Source organism: Schistocerca cancellata, chromosome 3 (assembly GCF_023864275.1).
Source record: "Schistocerca cancellata isolate TAMUIC-IGC-003103 chromosome 3, iqSchCanc2.1, whole genome shotgun sequence".
Lineage (NCBI taxonomy): Eukaryota > Metazoa > Arthropoda > Insecta > Orthoptera > Acrididae > Schistocerca > Schistocerca cancellata.
Genome location: NC_064628.1, coordinates 872,300,139 through 872,319,780, shown reverse-complemented (window position 1 = coordinate 872,319,780; position 19,642 = coordinate 872,300,139). Strand labels below are relative to the sequence as shown.

The window sequence follows — 19,642 nt, the reverse complement described above, 5'->3', positions numbered from 1 at the left end:
GACTTACGATGAGGTGCTTGTGCCAGCTCACTTTCTGGTGTGGATGAGACTTACGACTTGATTGAGTGGGATCGAGCCTTGAAAGCCAATTGACTTAATATAAGAATTTAACCTGTAGCAGACATTAACAGAAGACTTCTGGAATCAGTGCAGCAAAGATTACTTGCTCTTACTCATGTGTTTTCATCAAGTTCAGAATGTCAGTAGAAGTGTGGGAGATTAGAATCGGTGACATCGTCCTTCTTCAAGAAGGTGTCCGGCTCGGACAGGGGGTGAAGATAAAGGACTTCAGAACTGGCCAGGATGGATTTCATTGGACTGTTATTCTCATTACTCTGGAGCAAAGAGAGATTACCAGACTAAGCCAACTGGTTATAGCATTGGAAGTTGTCCAGGGTTGGAAATGGTGCAGTAGAACTGTGTATTATAATACAAGGGGTGTCCAGTAAATAAGCAACACATTTATTCTGAAAGCAAAAGAAACTCAATGACAACTGTCTGCTTGGAATGCACCTCTGTTACAGAATTTTGAAGGTTGTGTATAGCACCACCACTTATCAGAACGTCATGAAACTGTAAGGGCTAAAGCGGGAATATTCCACAAAGTCCCACATCAGATTCTGCACTTTTGATTTGAAATTGGCTGAGAAAAGGAAAGTGTTGCATTACTTATTGAATGCCCCTTATATCTTTGCATGACTCTTTTTCTCTTTGGTAGAAGTGTACCCAGCTGTCACCAGCAACTGCCTCAGCTGTTCCTGTTGATGATCCAGGATCCACTTGATTAGTTTTGAGAGTATTGATGATCGCATGGACACAATATGAAGGCAAGGGCACTGTGGGAGTGGAAAATGAATATTCTGTGGTGTGGCTGCAGGATGTTGTAATATGTCAGCTATGTTTGATGCTGCTGGCTGTGCAGTTGATTCTGACTCCAATGCCACTGGAGTCATTCAACTTCTGTGAAGAACAGCCATGTGTAGCTGTAATTGTAGTGGGACTCATCGTCATTGCTGTCATTTGCTACAAACCCACATGGTGGTACCTGTGTAATACTGATGATGAGATGACATCTTGTTGTTCATCTACAGAGGCACTAGGTGTAGAAGGGTTGGTGGTTCTTGGCTGTGGAGCCCCTCCAGACTCCTCTCATGGATCAGGGTGTCCCTTTATATGTTAAAAATTATTTTTAGTGTCTTCAGGTGATTTTAAACAGATGACAATCTTCATCTTACTTTAAAAACCTGATAGATTTGTTCAACTCATTCATTAGACTGTAAATGAAAGGCAGCTCTAAGCACATGTCAGGTTGTATGATGATTGCAAAAGACAGAGAAGACTGATGAAATAAATTTTTGTTCATTGTCAGGCAGGCCATTGATTGTAAATATTTGGTTGTGGGCTGGATAGATGTTTCTTTAGTAACCAAGTAATACACGAGACTGGTCCAATTAAGATAATTATGGTATTATTCATGAATATCTAACAATAATGGAAAACCACTTAACAAGACACAGTACATTGATGTGAACAATACACTGGCAGGACATAAAAGAGCTCTGTTAGCACTGCTCCACACATATGTGTGTGTGCATGTCACTGGCAGACAGCATGGCAGAGCCCTCGCTGCGCGTGTGCCTCCCGCAGGCAGCCTCCAGTGTCCAGCCCACACTGATACAGTTGACAGCTGATTCAGAACCCCCTCCCCACACACATACCTACCAACACCAGACTTGATGCACTCACAATCACATGCACTAGCTGCAGCATACAGTCATCTCTTCCTTGTGCAAAGGTGATGGACAGCACGCCAGCAGCCCAATGAAAGGCACATGCATTTGACCCAGAATGGTGCCGAAGGGGCGGGGGCCATGGGCCATGGGCCATGTGGGCAGGGTACCACAGTATAGGACCAGAATGCACGGGGATTTGGGCATGCCCAAGGGAGGTGGGCCCACGAAGCGCCCAACGACAGCACTGGAGAGCTCGAGAGAAGGGTGCCATTGCCATCTCTGTGTCATCATCAGCAGACAGATGCCAGTGGAGATGGGAATGGACTCACTGGCAACAATTGGTGATGAAATAATGATGAGGGGGCTGGAGGAGGGTGGCCTGACTGGCAGCAAGTGGGGGCACAGCCAATCAAAGTGGCGAGCTACCAGCCATCGGCTGTATGGACATCTCACAGACAGCATCCCCAGTCGCAGATAATCTTGGCCGGTATCCACTGGGGCTAGTGACCAAAACCTTGCACCAACATCAGAAATCCCGGTGCAAATTGTCCAGATGAACCTGGCTGCATATGGTGGAGGAGTGTGCATGGTTACCAGCTGTGAAGCAACTCAGCCTGGTTCCATTCCCCCATAGGCGTGAAGTGAATGGTGCTCAGAAAACAGAGAAAGGCATCAGCTGGCAAAGAATTCACAATAAACTTTTTCATTTGGGGCTTGACCATATGTTGTTGTTGTTGTGGTCTTCAGTCCTGAGACTGGTTTGATGCAGCTCTCCATGCTACTCTATCCTGTGCAAGCTTCTTCATCTCCCAGTATCTACTGCAACCTACATCCTTCTGAATCTGCTTAGTGTATTCATCTCTTGGTCTCCCTCTACGATTTTTACCCTCCACACTGCCCTCCAATGCTAAATTTGTGATCCCTTGATGCCTCAAAACATGTCCTACCAATCGATCCCTTCTTCTAGTCAAGTTGTGCCACAAACTTCTCTTCTCCCCAATCCTATTCAATACCTCCTCATTAGTTACGTGATCTACCCACCTTATCTTCAGCATTCTTCTGTAGCACCACATTTCGAAAGCTTCTATTCTCTTCTTGTCCAAACTAGTTATCGTCCATGTTTCACTTCCATACATGGCTACACTCCATACAAATACTTTCAGAAACGACTTCCTGACACTTAAATCTATACTCGATGTTAACAAATTCCTCTTCTTGAGAAACGCTTTCCTTGCCATTGCCAGTCTACATTTTATATCCTCTCTACTTCGACCATCATCGGTTATTTTACTCCCTAAATAGCAAAACTCCTTTACTACTTTAAGTGTCTCATTTCCTAAACTAATTCCCTCAGCATCACCCGACTTAATTTGACTACATTCCATTATCCTCGTTTTGCATTTGTTGATGTTCATCTTATATCCTCCTTTCAAGACACTGTCCATTCCGTTCAACTGCTCTTCCAAGTCCTTTGCTGTCTCTGACAGAATTACAATGTCATCGGTGAACCTCAAAGTTTTTACTTCTTCTCCATGAATTTTAATACCTACTCCGAATTTTTCTTTTGTTTCCTTTACTGCTTGCTCAATATACAGATTGAATAACATCGGGGAGAGGCTACAACCCTGTCTTACTCCTTTCCCAACCACTGCTTCCCTTTCATGCCCCTCGACTCTTATAACTGCCATCTGGTTTCTGTACAAATTGTAAATAGCCTTTTGCTCCCTGTATTTTACCCCTGCCACCTTCAGAATTTGAAAGAGAGTATTCCAGTTAACATTGTCAAAAGCTTTGTCTACGTCTACAAATGCTAGAAACGTAGGTTTGCCTTTTCTTAATCTTTCTTCTAAGATAAGTCGTAAGGTCAGTATTGCCTCACGTGTTCCAACATTTCTACGGAATCCAAACTGATCTTCCCCGAGGTCGGCTTCTACCAGTTTTTCCATTCGCCTGTAAAGAATTCGCGTTAGTATTTTGCAGCTGTGACTTATTAAACTGATAGTTCGGTAATTTTCACATCTGTTAACACCTGCTTTCTTTGGGATTGGAATTATTATATTCTTCTTGAAGTCTGAGGGTATTTCGCCTGTCTCATACATCGTGCTCACCAGATGGTAGAGTTTTGTCATGACTGGCTCTCCCAAGGCCATCAGTAGTTCAAATGGAATGTTGTCTACTCCCGGGGCCTTGTTTCAACTCAGGTCTTTCAGTGCTCTGTCAAACTCTTCACACAGTATCTTATCTCCCATTTCGTCTTCATCTATATCCTCTTCCATTTCCATAATATTGTCCTCAAGTACATCGCCCTTGTATAAACCCTCTATGTACTCCTTCCACCTTTCTGCCTTCCCTTCTTTGCTTAGAACTGGGTTGCCATCTGAGCTCTTGATATTCATACAAGTGGTTCTCTTCTCTCCAAAGGTCTCTTTAATTTTCCTGTAGGCAGTATCTATCTTACCCCTAGTGAGACAAGCCTCTACATCCTTACATTTGTCCTCTAGCCATCCCTGCTTAGCCATTTTGCACTTCCTGTCGATATCTTTTTTGAGACGTCTGTATTCCTTTTTGCCTGCTTCATTTACTGCATTTTTGTATTTTCTCCTTTCATCAATTAAATTCAATATTTCTTCTGTTACCCAAGGATTTCTATTAGCCCTCGTCTTTTTACCTACTTGATCCTCTGCTGCCTTCACTATTTCATCCCTCAGAGCTACCCATTCTTCTTCTACTGTATTTCTTTCCCCCATTCCTGTCAATTGTTCCCTTATTCTCTCCCTGAAACTCTCTACAACCTCTGGTGCTTTCAGTTTATCCAGGTCCCATCTCCTTAAATTCCCACCTTTTTGCAGTTTCTTCAGTTTCAATCTGCAGTTCATAACCAATAGATTGTGGTCAGAATCCACATCTGCCCCAGGAAATGTCTTACAATTTATAACCTGGTTCCTAAATTTCTGTCTTACCATTATATAATCTATCTGATACCTACTAGTATCTCCAGGATTCTTCCAGGTATACAACCTTCTTTTATGATTCTTGAACCAAGTGTTGGCTATGATTAAGTTATGCTCTGTGCAAAATTCTACAAGGCGGCTTCCTCTTTCATTCCTTCCCCCCAATCCATATTCACCTACTATGTTTCCTTCTCTCCCTTTTCCTACTGACGAATTCCAGTCACCCATGACTATTAAATTTTCGTCTCCTTTCACTACCTGAATAATTTCTTTTATCTCGTCATACATTTCATCTGTTTCTTCATCATCTGCAGAGGTAGTTGGCATATAAACTTGTACTAATGTAGTAGGCATGGGCTTTGTGTCTATCTTGGCCACAATAATGCGTTCACTATGCTGTTTGTAGTAGCTAACCCGCACTCCTATTTTTTATTCATTATTAAACCTACTCCTGCATTACCCCTACTTGATTTTGTATTTATAACCCTGTAGTCACCTGACCAGAAGTCTTGTTCCTCCTGCCACCGAACTTCACTAATTCCCACTATATCTAACTTGAACCTATCCATTTCCCTTTTTAAATTTTCTAACCTACCTGCCCGATTAAGGGATCTGACATTCCACGCTCCGATCCGTAGAACGCCAGTTTTCTTTCTCCTGATAACGACGTCCTCCTGAGTAGTCCCCGCCCGGAGATCCGAATGGGGGACTATTTTACCTCCGGAATATTTTACCCAAGAGGACGCCATCATCATTTAATCATACAGTAGAGCTGCATGACCATATATACTAGTTGTTTTGCAGTGAAGCCTTCTGGTGCACTTTCTTATATGGCGCTAAGGGGGTAATTCCATCACACACCACAGAGTCTGCATAAGAGTAGATATGGGCCTCAGTAAGGAATTGGCACTTATGACTAAGGCTGTGAAGTTCAGCTGCCTAGGCCCTGTGTGACTAGTGTGGTTTCATTTGGCACCAAGTAGAATTCAACTTGCGTTGCTATGACATGCATTCATTTGCAATAGTAGTTGGACAATAAATTGCACATGTGATCAAAAGTAAGAGAAGGGGCCAGCTGACACAGTCATTCATACATTTTAGGTGGAATCTGCAAAAGGGAGGGGCTTTGCACAAATTCAAGGCTGTCACATCGAAAGCCAAAAAATGCTAATGTACATAAGGTAAAATAACTTAATTGCCAAACAATTTCAATTTCAATTAAATAAACAATCACAGTAACATCAAATTAAAAAATGACAAGAGTACTGAAGTATAACTTGAAGAGGTAATTGCAAATGGAAGGTGAAACAGAAATAGAGCAAGAGGTAGAACAGGCAATTGTAACTGGAAATACATAAGCTAAATTGTATAACAGTACTGTGAAGAATTTCTCTTACTTAGGGAAGATGCACAAATTGCAGAACAGCAGCATACATGGAGTGTACAATCACAATAAAATAAATAAATATAGGGAACAATGTTGTTGTTGTTGTGGTCTTCAGTCCTGAGAGTGATTTGATGCAGCTCTCCTTGCTACTCTACCCTGTGCAAGCTGCTTCATCTCCCAGTACGTACTGCAGCCTACATCCTTCTGAATCTGCTTAGTGTATTCATCTCTTGGTCTCCCTCAATGATTTTCACCCTCCACGCTGCCCTCCAACACTAAATTGGTGATCCCTTGATGCCTCCTAACATGTCCTACCAACCGATCCCTTCTTCTAGTCAAGTTGTGCCACAAACTCCTCTTCTCCCCAATTCTATTCAATACCTCCTCATCAGTTACGTGACCTACCCATCTAATCTTCAGCATTCTTCTGTTTCATCACATTTCGAAGCTTCTATTCTCTTCTTGTCCAAACTATTTATCATCCATGTTTCGCTTCCATACATGGCTACACTCCATACAAATACTTTCAGAAACGACTTCCTGACACTTAAATCTATACTCGATATTAACAAATTTCTCTTCTTCAGAAACGCTTTCCTTGCCATTGCCAGTCTACATTTCATATCCTCTCTATTTCAACCATCATCAGTTGTTTTGCTCCTCAAATAGCAAAACCCCTTTACTACTTCAAGTGTCTCATTTTCTAATTTAATTCCCTCAGCATCACCCGAGTTAACTCAACTACATTCCATTATCCTCCTTTTGCTTTTGTTGATGTTCATCTTATACCCTCCTTTCAAACACTGTCCATTCTGTTCAACTGCTCTTCCAAGTCCTTTGCTGTCTCTGACAGAATTACAATGTTATCGGTGAACCTCAAAGTTTTTATTTCTTCTCCATGGATTTTAATATCTACTCTGAATTTTTTCCTTTGTTTCCTTTACTGCTTGCTCAATATACAGATTGAATAACATCAGGGAGGGGCTACAACCCTATCTCACCCCCTTCCCAACCACTGCTTCCCTTTTGTGCGTCTCAACTCTTATAACTGCCATCTGGTTTCTGTACAAATTGTAAATAGCCTTTTGCTCCCTGTATTTTACCCCTGCCACCTTCAGAATTTGAAAGAGAGTATTCCAGTCAACATTGTCAAAAGCTTTCTCTAAGTCTACAAATGCTAGGAACATAGGTTTGCCATTTCTTAATCTAGCTTCTAAGATAAGTTGTAAGGTCAGTATTGCCTCATGTGTTCCGATATTTCTATGGAATCCAAACTGATCTTCCCGGAGGTTGGCTTCTACCAGTTTTTCCATTCATCTGTAAAGAATTTGCATTGGTATTTTGCAGCTGTGACTTATTAAACTGATAGTTATGTAATTTTCAGATCTGTCAACACCTGCTTTCTTTGGAATTGGAATTATTATATTCTTCTTGAAGTCTGAGGGTATTTCACCTGTCTCATACATTTTGCTCACCAGATGGTAGAGTTTTGTCAGGACCGGCTCTCCCAAGGCTGTCAGTAGTTCCAATGGAATGTTGTCTACTCCTGGGCCCTTGTTTCGACTTAGGTCTTTCAGTGCTCTGTGAAACTCTTCATGCAGTATCATATCTCCCAGTTCATCTTCATCTACATCCTCTTCCATTTCCATTGTCTTCAAGTACATCGCCCTTGTATAGACACTCTATATGCTCCTTCCACCTTTCTGCTTTCCCTTCTTTGCTTAGTACTGGGTTTCCATCTGAGCTCTTGATATTCATGCAAGTGGTTCTCTTTTCTCCAAAGGTCTCTTTAATTTTCCTGTAGGCAGTACCTATCTTTCCCCTAGTGAGATAAGCCTCTACATCCTCCATTTGTCCTCTAGCCATGCCTGCTTCGCCATTTTGCACTTCCTGTTGATCTCATTTTTGAGACATTTGTATTACTTTTTGCCTGCTTCATTTACTGCGTTTTTATATTTTCTCCTTTCATCAATTACATTCAATATTTCTTCTGTTACCCAGGGATTTCTGCTAGCCCTCGTCTTTTTACCTACTTGATCCTCTGCTGCCCTCACTACTTCATCCCTCAAAGCTACCCATTCTTCTTCTGTATTTCTTTCCCCCATTCCTGTGAATTGTTCCCTTATGCTCTCCCTGAAACTCTGTACAACCTCTGGTTCTTTCAGTTTATCCAGGTCCTATCTCCTTAAATTCCCACCTTTTTGCAGTTTCTTCAGTTTTAATCTACAGTTCATAACCAATAGATTGTGGTCAGAGTCCACATCTGCCCCTGGAAATGTTTTACAATTTAAAACCTGGTTCCTAAATCTCTGTCTTACCATTACATAATCTATCTGAAACCTGTCAGTATCTCCAGGCTTCTTCCATGTATACAACCTTCTTTCCTTCTTGTATGATTCTTGAACCAAGTGTTAGCTATGATTAAGTTATGCTCTGTGCAAAATTCTACCAGGTGGCTTGCTCTTTCATTTCTTCCCCCCCCCCCCCCCCCCCCAATCCATATTCACCAACTACATTTCCTTCTCTTCCTTTTCCTACTATCGAATTCCAGTATTCGAATAGGGAACAATATAGGAATAATATCAGAAAATATGGGAAGAACTGGAGAAATATGACTATTAAATGAAGTTTAGAAGAGGGGAATTATTGCACTGTGTTTGATCATTTAATATTAAATTAGGACTGTGGGCTGGATGTTTATTGATTTCTGGGGCTTCTAACAGATTGTATTTGGATTCTGTTTTCTAAGTGGTGGACTGTGGGATCGTAGCTTTGGCCCACACCCAGTACACACTCAGCCAATGTGAAGTCAGAATTCTGCAACCTCCAACTGTGTTCATGTTCAACTATGCCTTAGCCCAATTGACCAATGTAAAACTTATTACTATAAGGACAAGTGATTTTTTATACCCCATGATTGGCTATAACTGGCTCTTGTCTTTGCTACTAAAAATGCTCTGGATTGTGGTGTTCCTTGCAAAGTAGAAATGTGGCAGTTGCAGAATTTCACTGTTTAGGCTACAGTCTGTGGTACTTGTCCAAGGTATGGGATAATACACCACTTGCTGCAAAATTTGGAAGGAACGACAGAGGGGATACGATTGTCTATTTTTGCAGTGGGTAGCGAACAAATTTTATTATGTCCAACTCTGCTCACATAGCTTTTTAATAATATCCATTTGCAGCTTTTTAAAATAGATATTAATATTTTATTCTGTAATATTTGCTGGACATGCAGTACAAGAATAAGCTTTGCCTGGGATTGTAAAAATATACATGACAAAAAATACATGTATGAATACCTTTTACAATAAAAGTTCAATACAGACTGTTCACAAGTATTTTAAGTTTTCAAAAAATGGATAAGTGTTAGCAGTTTGAGTTAAATCACAAGCTAATACTTGAGAATGACATTAATGTGCAACTAAATTAAAATACGAAACAGGATTAGACCCAGCAGGGCCTGGATATGATGATAATGAAAACCCAGAAAATGAGAAGATGCTAGACCAAGAAGATGCGGAGTTTGTCCAGGTCATCCATACAAATGCTGGTGTTCTAGGATATAAATATACCCTGGGAGATGCAGACTTCTTTCCAAATGGAGGTTCAGAGCAACCAGGCTGTGATACTGATGATTATGGTGAGTTTTTTTGTGCCAGAACATTTTACTTTCTACTTACATTGCAAGTTTTTGATTTTGTTCATTGAAACGTTGAGAGAGGGGGAGGGAGACAGAGAGACTCTAAATTCATCTCTGTCCTTTCCTATTTTCCTCATCTTTTTCCATCTTGGAATTTCCACTATTAAAATGGGCAGTTGCTATACATTTTTAGATTAAGCTGCCACTATTACTACTCCACAATATTAAGAGGACAAAAGAATGACTAGTGCATCTGTGAATGACATATTAGACTGATTAGACGGTTAGGATTGAAGTTTTTAAAAATTCCACTCTGATTGTCTACGCCTGTTCAGGTAAAAATAGATTTCCATACCATATCACCTAGAGGTTCCACTGTAACATATCATAGACTTAAAAAAGCCAAAGTTATACTTTAATCTCCAAGAAAGATAAAACCCATTATTAAATTTGAATTGCTATTTCACTATTAGTGAATGTCTCTTTTGGATCTGACATATGCAATTTATTAGTTTATCAGCTTTTCACACACTGATGCAGAAAGGTAGTTTAGTATGATGTTCGGACTATTTTTGAGCTAGTAGCAGCAGATTATAAACATATTCTGTTCACGAAATTTAGGTAGAAGTAATCTGTGTGGCAAAGCTAATGCAAGTAGTTGAAAATATTATATGAGACATTTACTCTTTTAAATTGATGGTCCAACACCTATAGACCATTTCTTGCATTACTTTTTTTTATAAGTTGTACAAATCCCAGTATATATTTATGGTTTTACAATTAAATAAAAGCTTAAAAAATAATATTGGATTGAGAAATTTTAGTAATTTAACTTAAGATTATTTGATTATTAAGGGAAAAAAAGAAGATATGGTAGATCATAAGATTCTATCACCAATACCATTCCAAACGCAAGGGGCTCTACAGTACACATCGAGCATACACCTGTGTGTGGTATACTGATTTCTAATTCCAATGCTTGATTGACTGTAGGGAAACATCTCTAAATTAACGTAGGGTTGCTGCCTTAACTCTGTCTTCTATGCTATTCTCTGTTAATTATTATTTTACTCTAATATAAACTAAATTTTTATATCATTCTGTGTGTGTGTTTAGTGTATTTCATTGATATACAATCTGGTCATACTACTTCCGCACTATAGCTATTACAGTTTGTTTGTTCTTCTTCTGCCTCTCCTGGATTAGGCCAAGGCCTGTTCTGATCTCACCATCTCTCCGTCAGTCTTCCCACACCTCTCTTACCCCATTGTTTATAATATATTGCTAGTTAGGAAGTCTTTGTGGTGACATGCAAAATTCATGTTCTCTTCATTTTTATTTGTACTGGATTGCCTCTTGTGTTATTGGCTGCATCCCTAATACTTCTTGAATTGCCTCATTTCTAATTTTGTCTTTCGTAGTGCAGCCTTTCACGGAGCTTAGAAATTTCATTTATGATACTTTTAGTTTATTTCTCAGTGACCAACTTCCTATCCATTTTAATAAACTGGGAGCTGCCATGACTTTATAAGATTTTAATTGTCTCTCTGTTCTTGTTTTTCTCTTAAGTGTTCTTATTTTGCCACATACATGTTGGTAAGTATTAGCTTTTGCTATGTATCCATATCTTGATCATATGATATGTCACATCCTAAGTACTTGAAATGGGCTAGCTGTTCTATTGGTTTATTATTGAAGATTAATTTTCTTTGCGCTGGGTGAAAACCTAAAAAGACCATGCTTTTAGTTTCATTTATAGATATAATCATATTGTAACTTGCACTTATCTAGTTACTGGCTTAACACGCCTATTTAGTGCACTCCATAGCATGGCTATAGCTGGTTATTCTTTATAGATGTTTCATCTTGGTGTCTCCTGATGTGGGAGGTGTTAGCCATCAATCTGTCAGAGTTGTGTGCCCATTCTGCTTCCATTGCATTGCTCGTTCATTATAAACTGTGATTGTTAGAGTCAATGTTCTCAGTTTGTTCTTTCAGATACCTGTCATGGTTTATATTCATCGCAGATAATTGCCTGTCTAGTCTATCTGTACAGTCTTGTTTCTATGTATTCAGCATATAGTATATGTGATGTATTGTCAGTGGCACTGGTAGGTCTTACGTTTTGTCTGGCTCGGTCATGAAATTGCAAATGTCATCATGTGTGAAATTTGTTTTTTGGGACCACACGTACAGCATGCAGTGTAGAAGTATAAGCTCAGGAGTTCCTGGTTCCTCACAGGAACATTCTGTTCACTGACTGTGGTGCATTTGATGATGGTGAATTGGAATGGGGTTGTGTTCTGGTAAATAGTGCACAATACCATTGTATTGTATTGTATTGTATTATATGTTAACCAGGAGCCTAGAAACGATGGAGAGGCTCCGTCCCTGCCACTGCTGCAGTGGTCCACAACCACACGATGACTACTGCAGTCCACTTCACTCCTCCGCCGCCCCACACCAAACCACTCTTTCAGGATTATTGTGCAGTTTGGCCCCCGGTGGAACCCTCCCCCCCTCCCCCCCACCCCTGCAACCCCCCCCACCCCCCAGGAAATGTCTCACACCAGACAAGTGTAACCCCTAGTTTGCGTGGTAGAGTAATGGTGATGTACACGTACATGGAGAACTTGTTTGCAATTGCCAACATAGTGTAGCTGAGGCGGAATAAGGGGAACTAGCCTGCATTTGCTGGGGCAGATGGAAAACCACCTAAAAATCATCAACAGACTGGTCAGCTCACCAGACCTCAACACAAATCCACCAGGCGGATTTGTGCCAGGGACCAGGCACTCCTTCCCAACACAGAAAGCCGTGTGTTAGACCACATGGCTAACCAGGCAGGCACACCATACCATGACTGGGGTCTGCTTGTGTCACGTATTTACTTGGCACTGTTTTAGTTGGCACTTTTTCCTTAATTCTTCCCCATAATTTCCATTACTTTGTGTAGTCAGCTACTCCTCAGTCAGTATGCCATAACTCACTGAAGGATTGTTAGGTAAGTTGGGTATATTCCGAGCACCATGCACAGTGCTTCCACTAATTTGGTGCTGAAAGCCCTGATAGTCTCAGCAGAACACTTCTTTGACCTTGCCTAACAATGGTTCTAATCACTGTGAGACGGAGATTGTGTACCCATGTGCTCAAAGCAAATCATAGTATTGATTCAAAAAAGGGAATTGATACATTGTTATAGCTAATAGTGGAAATATGTAAGTGATTGTATTTAAAATTTTTTGATTGGAAAGTCAGTGGTGATAACAAATGCTAAATTTTTTTTATAATAATAAAACAGTCCCAGCCACATAAAGATGTCTATTTATTTACTGGTGACCAGTTTTGACCGCTGTTCCGGTCATCATTGGACTGTTTACTCCTTGGGAGTCTGCTGAAGCTGGGAAGGAGCAGAAAAAAAAGTCACTCTTGGAGTGATATAACCACCAGTGGGTATGTCTCCTAAAATGGTACCTGCTCCTTGCCAGCTTCACCAGGCTTCCATGGAATAAGAGGTCTGATGATAACCAGAACAGTGGCTGAAACTGGTCACCACTAAATAAATAAACATCTTTATGTGTTTGGGGTGGTTTTATTTTAAGAAAAATTTTAATGTAAGTGATCGTGTTGATGTGTGCAATTCTGTGTACCAGTTTTTCTGCCTTATCAATTACCTGTTTTCTGTGTTGGTTAAACTTCAGTTGATTGTCAACCTGTGGATCTAAGTATCTGGTTATGTGTTTTCTGTGATAATTGGTGTGCTGTTTTATTATCGTCTTTTTCTGTTGTTTTCCTTTCAATCATATATGTAGTCTCTCTTGTCCAGAGCCACAGTGAGCTTGTTTTTCAGGCACCACCTGCCCATCATGTGTGAAATAGCTGTGGCTTTGGCTTCCAGTTCTCTACTTGAATTTTCTGACAACACAACCAACAAATCATCAGTGTGTGTGACAATCTCATCAGTCTGTGTGTTACCATCCATTTCTTTTAGGAAGGTCTCAGTGAAAAGATCCCAAAAGATGGGCCCGCAAAGTGAAACCTGCAGGCACCCTTTCCTAATTCTTTTCATCACTTTCAGTTTACCCACCAACCATCCAACTACTCTATCATTATAGTAGTCTAGTAGGCTATTGTATGGCGTTGCTCATACTTGCAATTCTCATACCCGTATGAACATTGTGGGCTGTCAGAACTTATCAAATGCCCCTGTGATGTCTACAGATATGGACACTAAATTCTTGCAGTTGATGTTGTGTGCCTAATTTGAGTGCCTGGTTAATTTCAGCATCAATCAAATTATTTCTACAGAACTCATATGGTGCAGTGAGCTCCAGGAGTCATCCATGATCCTCCAATTAGTTATGCAGAAACCGCTTCTTAATCTTAGACAAGGTGTTGATCAAGAAAATCAGCTGATACAGCTTTGGATTTGTTGAGTCTTTGTCTTCTGACTTCTTGATGGTTACTGTGTTTGCTAATTTTCAGGTTTCAGGAACTCTTCTCCCTCTTAGTGCTTCATTTTTAACCACAGTTCATAATGAAGTAATCATTGGTGCTACTTGTTTAAGGGTCCCAGAGTGAATGCCATCCGGGCCTGGTGCTTTTTCAGCTTTTAATTTTGCTATGGCTAGCACTACCTCATCCTGTGTTAATAGGCAGGTGACAGACTCAACTGTGTATTCTGTTTGTATTTAAGCTCTCAAATTGGTATAGTGTGGATAATCTGTGTTGTGATTGTCATCAGGAAGGAGTCTGTAAAACTGTTCTCCATCCCAGAAGGTTCTGTCATCTTGCATAAGTATGGCTAGCATACTTACTGTTTTTACCATCTTGGTCAAAAGTTTGTATGGGCTCTCTATAAGTTGTCACTTGTCTCTGTTCAAAAATATTTGTCCCAATGGCATTTCTTTGCAGTATCAGCTCCTTATATTGTGGCTTCACCTCCTTAAACTGTTCCAGTCATATTGCTCATTCTCTAGCAGTTACTACGCTCTGGTATTGAGTGTGTTTGGTTCTCAAATCCCTTTTGAGTCTGCTAAGTTTATTTGATCAGGATATTTTCCTTTTACTCTTTTATCTATTACTGTTGGGATTTCTTTATCATATACATCTTGCAAGATCTCTGTCAGTCTATATATCTTATAGTCAGTGCTGCCTCCAATCTGTGAAAGGTCATGTGTAGCTACAAAGTCCTGTAATTTTTGCCAGTCTGCTTTACTAAACAGAAGCAGCTTATTGTGTTTCTTGTGCTGTCTGTGTGGCAATGATTATGACATTATGATGGCTGTATGTAACACCATTACATACCTGTCATGATGTGATGAGTTTGATAGATTTTATATTTGCTACTGTAATGTCAGAGTTTGATTTTACTCCTAACCTGTTGTTGTATGTGTGGGATTGACCCTCCTTGTTAACCATGTACAGGTTTTACATTTGTTTCTTTTCCTTAAAGTAGCATCCTTGTGTATCTGTTTATGACGAGAGCCATAGTGTTGATATCTGCAATGATGATTAACTTTTTACATCATGTGTATCATGCAATTCTCTCTACCCATTCTCCAAATGAATGGAACTCATCAGAAAGTTGAGGATAAATTGATGAAATTACCCATACATTGTTCCCCTTACATGTTTCTTCCATAACTATGTGATAAGAGCATGGTTATGAGATGTTTATCACAGTCCACTGCCTGTTGACTAATATGACTGCAGCTTTGGGATTTGTGCCCTCTGTAATCACTGTTGTATTTATGAGACCAGTTATTTATCCATTCCTTGTGTATGACTCCTGCCAGTACACTATGTCCACACATTTTGTTGTGGCGTAGCAAAACAGCCACGCCACTCTGAGGTAGCCGAAAGGCACGCGTACACACACGCCGGCTGGCGTGAGTTCTGGAACAGGATACTTAATTAATGCTCTAAGAAAAGTATGCAGCTCCTTGAATACTTAACTTTAATTCATCCTTGTGGTACATCGCTCTTGACGATACAAGTGAGACTATCTCCAGATACAGTTAATTACAATCACTGTAAGGCTAATGGCGCCTTGCTAGGTCGTAGCCATGGACTTAGCTGAAGGCTATTCTAACTGTCTCTCGGCAAATGAGAGCAAGGCTACGTCAGTGTAGTCGCTAGCAAAGTCGTCGTACAACTGGGGCGAGTGCTAGTCCGTCTCTCTAGACCTGCCATGTGGTGGCGCTAGGTCTGCAAGTACTGACAGTGGCGACACGTGGGTCCAACATGTACTAATGGACTGCGGCCGATTTAAGCTACCACCTAGCAAGTGTGGTGTCTGGCGGTGACACCACACATTTCTCATCCACAATCTTTTCCAGCTCCATATTCATAACAGTACTTTGCATAGCATTTAGTTGGAACAGAGGCACCTGTAATTTTATCAGATGTTATTTAAAAAAATAGTCAGTGGCTTTTGTTCTTACTTAGGATATCTTACAGAATTCTATAAAAAAGGTATTTATGTTATTATCACAGAGTTTTTCACATTATGAATGTGTCATAGCAGGCAAGAAATTCACATACACTGAGATATGGAGATAGAAATTCAAGCTATGTGGGAGATTGTTTGGGCAAGACAGTATCAAGAGTAAGGATAAATTTATAATTGGGGCCTTCTTTGGATCACCTGATTCACACCAAAAGTAACTGTAAACTGTAGAAGGAGTATTAATACACCAACATAAACATTTTGTGATCATAGTGTTATCATTGGAGGAGAGTTTAATAATCCATTAATCAGTTGGGTTAGTTTAAGTTTTGTGAGTGTGAGTGTGGGTGTGACATGGTATCCTGATAAATAATACTAAATTCTTTCTCAGAAAACTATATGGAACAGATATTTTTGATGCATGTGCTTGATGATTAAATATAGCATTGGAAAGATGTGGTAGAATGTAAATATACACATGTTCAGAAAAAAGCAGAACAACTTGAATGTATAGATATAGGATGTTCATATTCACAGGACATGTGCACTAATGTGTTCTGCAGAAGTGGTTAGCATTTCAGTCACCTCAGTTCACCATGTGCCCTGTTGCCTAGTAGGCACAGGGTCCACCATGAGCCCTGATAACTTGTTCCATGTGTGGTAGTATTGACACGTATAAGACATGAATGGCATCCTGTGGTATAGCCGTCCATTCTGCATTCACCAGGTTCCAAAGTTCATCTGTGGCAGTTGGCATTGGGTCACAGTGCTGCACTCATTGTTTCACTATATCTCTCACATTTTCAATTGGTGACAGGTCTGGTGATTTGGCAGGCCAGGACAAAAGGCTGATATACTGTGACACCAAGAAGGCATGTGTCCATGCAGCAATATGTGATTATGCATTGTCTCACTGAAAAATGGTCTTTGGGATGTAGTGCAGAGAGGATATGGCTATGGGTTGCAGATGTCATTCGCGTACATCACACTGGTTACTGTGCCCTGAACATGCACAAGCTGTGATTTGTAGTTGTACCCAAAAGCACCCCACACCATAACGCCTTGAGTTGATGCTGTATGTCTTGTGTGAATGCAGTCACTCTGATTCTGCTCCCCTATCTGTGGAGAATCAAAATGTGACAATTATTTTCAAACAAACACAACCTGAATTTGTCCAGAAATATTATCTGATGCCATTCCTGTCCCCAGTGACCTAGTTTCAAACACCATCCAAGTCTAGCATGTTTCTGCACATCCATCAAAGGTAGTCAGAGAAATGGATGACACCCAGGTAACCTGTGTCATAATAAACAGTGATGGACTGTGATCCCTGATAATGTATGATGTGTTACACTGTTCCACTGTTGCGTCAAAGCTGAGGAGGATGCAGATCTGACCTGCAGTGCCATTCGGATGAGGTGCCGATCATGTCGGGGATTGGTCTGGGTGGTGTGACCTGACCCATCTCGTCATGTTCTATGGCCTTCCATGACCCATTGCACTGTCAAAACATTTTGCCTCACATGAGCAGCAATTTCCTGGAAGGATGCATCACATTCTCTCATGCCAATACTGCAGCTTTGTTCAAACTCAATTATTCAGAACCCGCAGGCTGACATTTTTTTTTTTTTTTTTTTTTTTTTTTTTTTTTTTTTTTTTTTTTTTAACTTTAGTAGCTTTGAAACAAATACCTTTACGAGCCAGAGCTCACATGTGCTACCCTACTTCCCCTCCCCCTCCCCTCACGCCTCCCCCCCCCCCACTCCCCACCCCTCTCCACATACGAACCAGTACAGATACCATGTGCGTGCTAAATACACTGTGCCAAGACAGCAGTTCTGCAGCTTGGCTGGAGTGAGGGTTTGTGTTAGATGGTTTGGGTGAAGGGAGAAAGGAAGGATGATAGTGAGAGGGTGGTTGAGAACTGTGATGACTGGGAGGGTGGCATCAGCTGCAAGAGACAGCAATACAAGAGGGAGAGGCAGTAGGTGCACAGGGTACAAATGCAGCATGAACACCAGCATCAATTAATTCATGTGGCATATGATGATGATGACATGATGACGTCAAAGTGTGTTGTGAGAGAGAGTGAAACAACAGGGGAGGGAGAGAGTGTGGGGTGAGGATGGATGTAGGTGTGAGGTAGCAGTTTATCAGAGATTGAGGCCAGGCAAATTATGGGAACAAAGGAGTGACGCATGTACAGCTCCCATCTGTGTAGTTCAGAGAAGCTGGTGTTGGGGGAAGAATCCATGTGGTACAAGTTGTGAAACAGCCATTGAAACTGAGCTTGTTGCACTCAATGGCATGTTCTGCCACCAGATGTTCATCTCTGTTCTTGGCCATACTGTGGTAGTGACCACTCTCTGACACGGACAACTGGTTGGTGGCCATGCACATATAAAGTTGCAACAGAGCAGGTATGTGACATAACTGCTTCCACTATAGGCTCTGCCTCTGATGGAATAAAATAAGCCTACGACAGCACTGGAGGAAGATGTGCTGGGGGGAAATATCAGACAGGACTTGCACCTGGGTCTTTTACAGGAATGGCAATTGGTCGGGAGTGGATGTAACATAAAGAGGGACCAGGGTATTGTGTAGATGGGGTGGGCTGCAGAATATCTCTTTAGGAGAGGTAGGAAGGATTGTGAGCAGCATGCTACTCATGTCTGGGCATCGTCACCAGCTATTGGAATTGAGTAAGTTGCTTGTGCCAACTGACTGGGTATACAGTGCTACTGGTCACGGGAAGGGGCCTTGTGATGGTGTAGGAGGCCTGCTGAAGCACCATGTTACAAAACATAATCGTTACAGACCAAATACAGCTGCGATTCAGAATGCCAAGGATTTTATGAGAGTCATGAGATCTTACTCATCCACAGACCTCATTCTTTTGTCCAAAGACAGAATGGAAGAATTCCATGAGCAGAAAAAAGAAGAATGGTCCAAACAAACTACTTCTGTGAAAGGAATTCAGAAGACATATTTTTGGACTCACAGTGATGGGCAAACTTAAATTGCACATGCTTTAAAGAGCAAGAAAGAAGAAATTTTGTTTGTTCAGCCAGCACCTCAGAAACAGCAGGATAATATTCAGATACACAACCTGAGAAGGGGGATGTTTGTGGTGTGTGTGTATGTATGACTGTGACTGGTGTATTGCAGAGATTATAGACACCAGTTATGAATTAAACGAAATTGTAGTGAACTTTATGCTACCACATGGACCAGCTGCTGGACATAGGTTTCCAGCTGTAGGCCAGCAACAACGCCATCAGTGCTCTCTTCCTGTTCATAATGTTTTGAAGATTGTAGTTGCTCCAATTCCTATAGGTTCAACAGGAAGGCATCACTCTATATCAAAGGAAGATACTGAAGCAGTGGAAAATATTTTTAGTTGATTGACTGGCTCATTTCAGTACAAAACAGAGTGCACAGAAGTTGTATAAATTGAAACCTTTAATTCTTTGGATC

General features: G+C 40.9%; 1 protein-coding gene across 1 annotated transcript in view; it reads left to right on the top strand.

Moving 5' to 3' along the window:
* The window catches only part of LOC126175942 (phospholipase A1-like), a 103,030-nt gene that overhangs the window by 67,531 nt on the left and 15,857 nt on the right, over positions 1 to 19,642 (top strand). Inside the window, exon 5 of the mRNA XM_049923019.1 lies at positions 9,517 to 9,714. Within this exon, the coding sequence (XP_049778976.1) occupies positions 9,517 to 9,714 (198 nt within the window). The remainder of the gene's footprint in view (positions 1 to 9,516; positions 9,715 to 19,642) is intronic.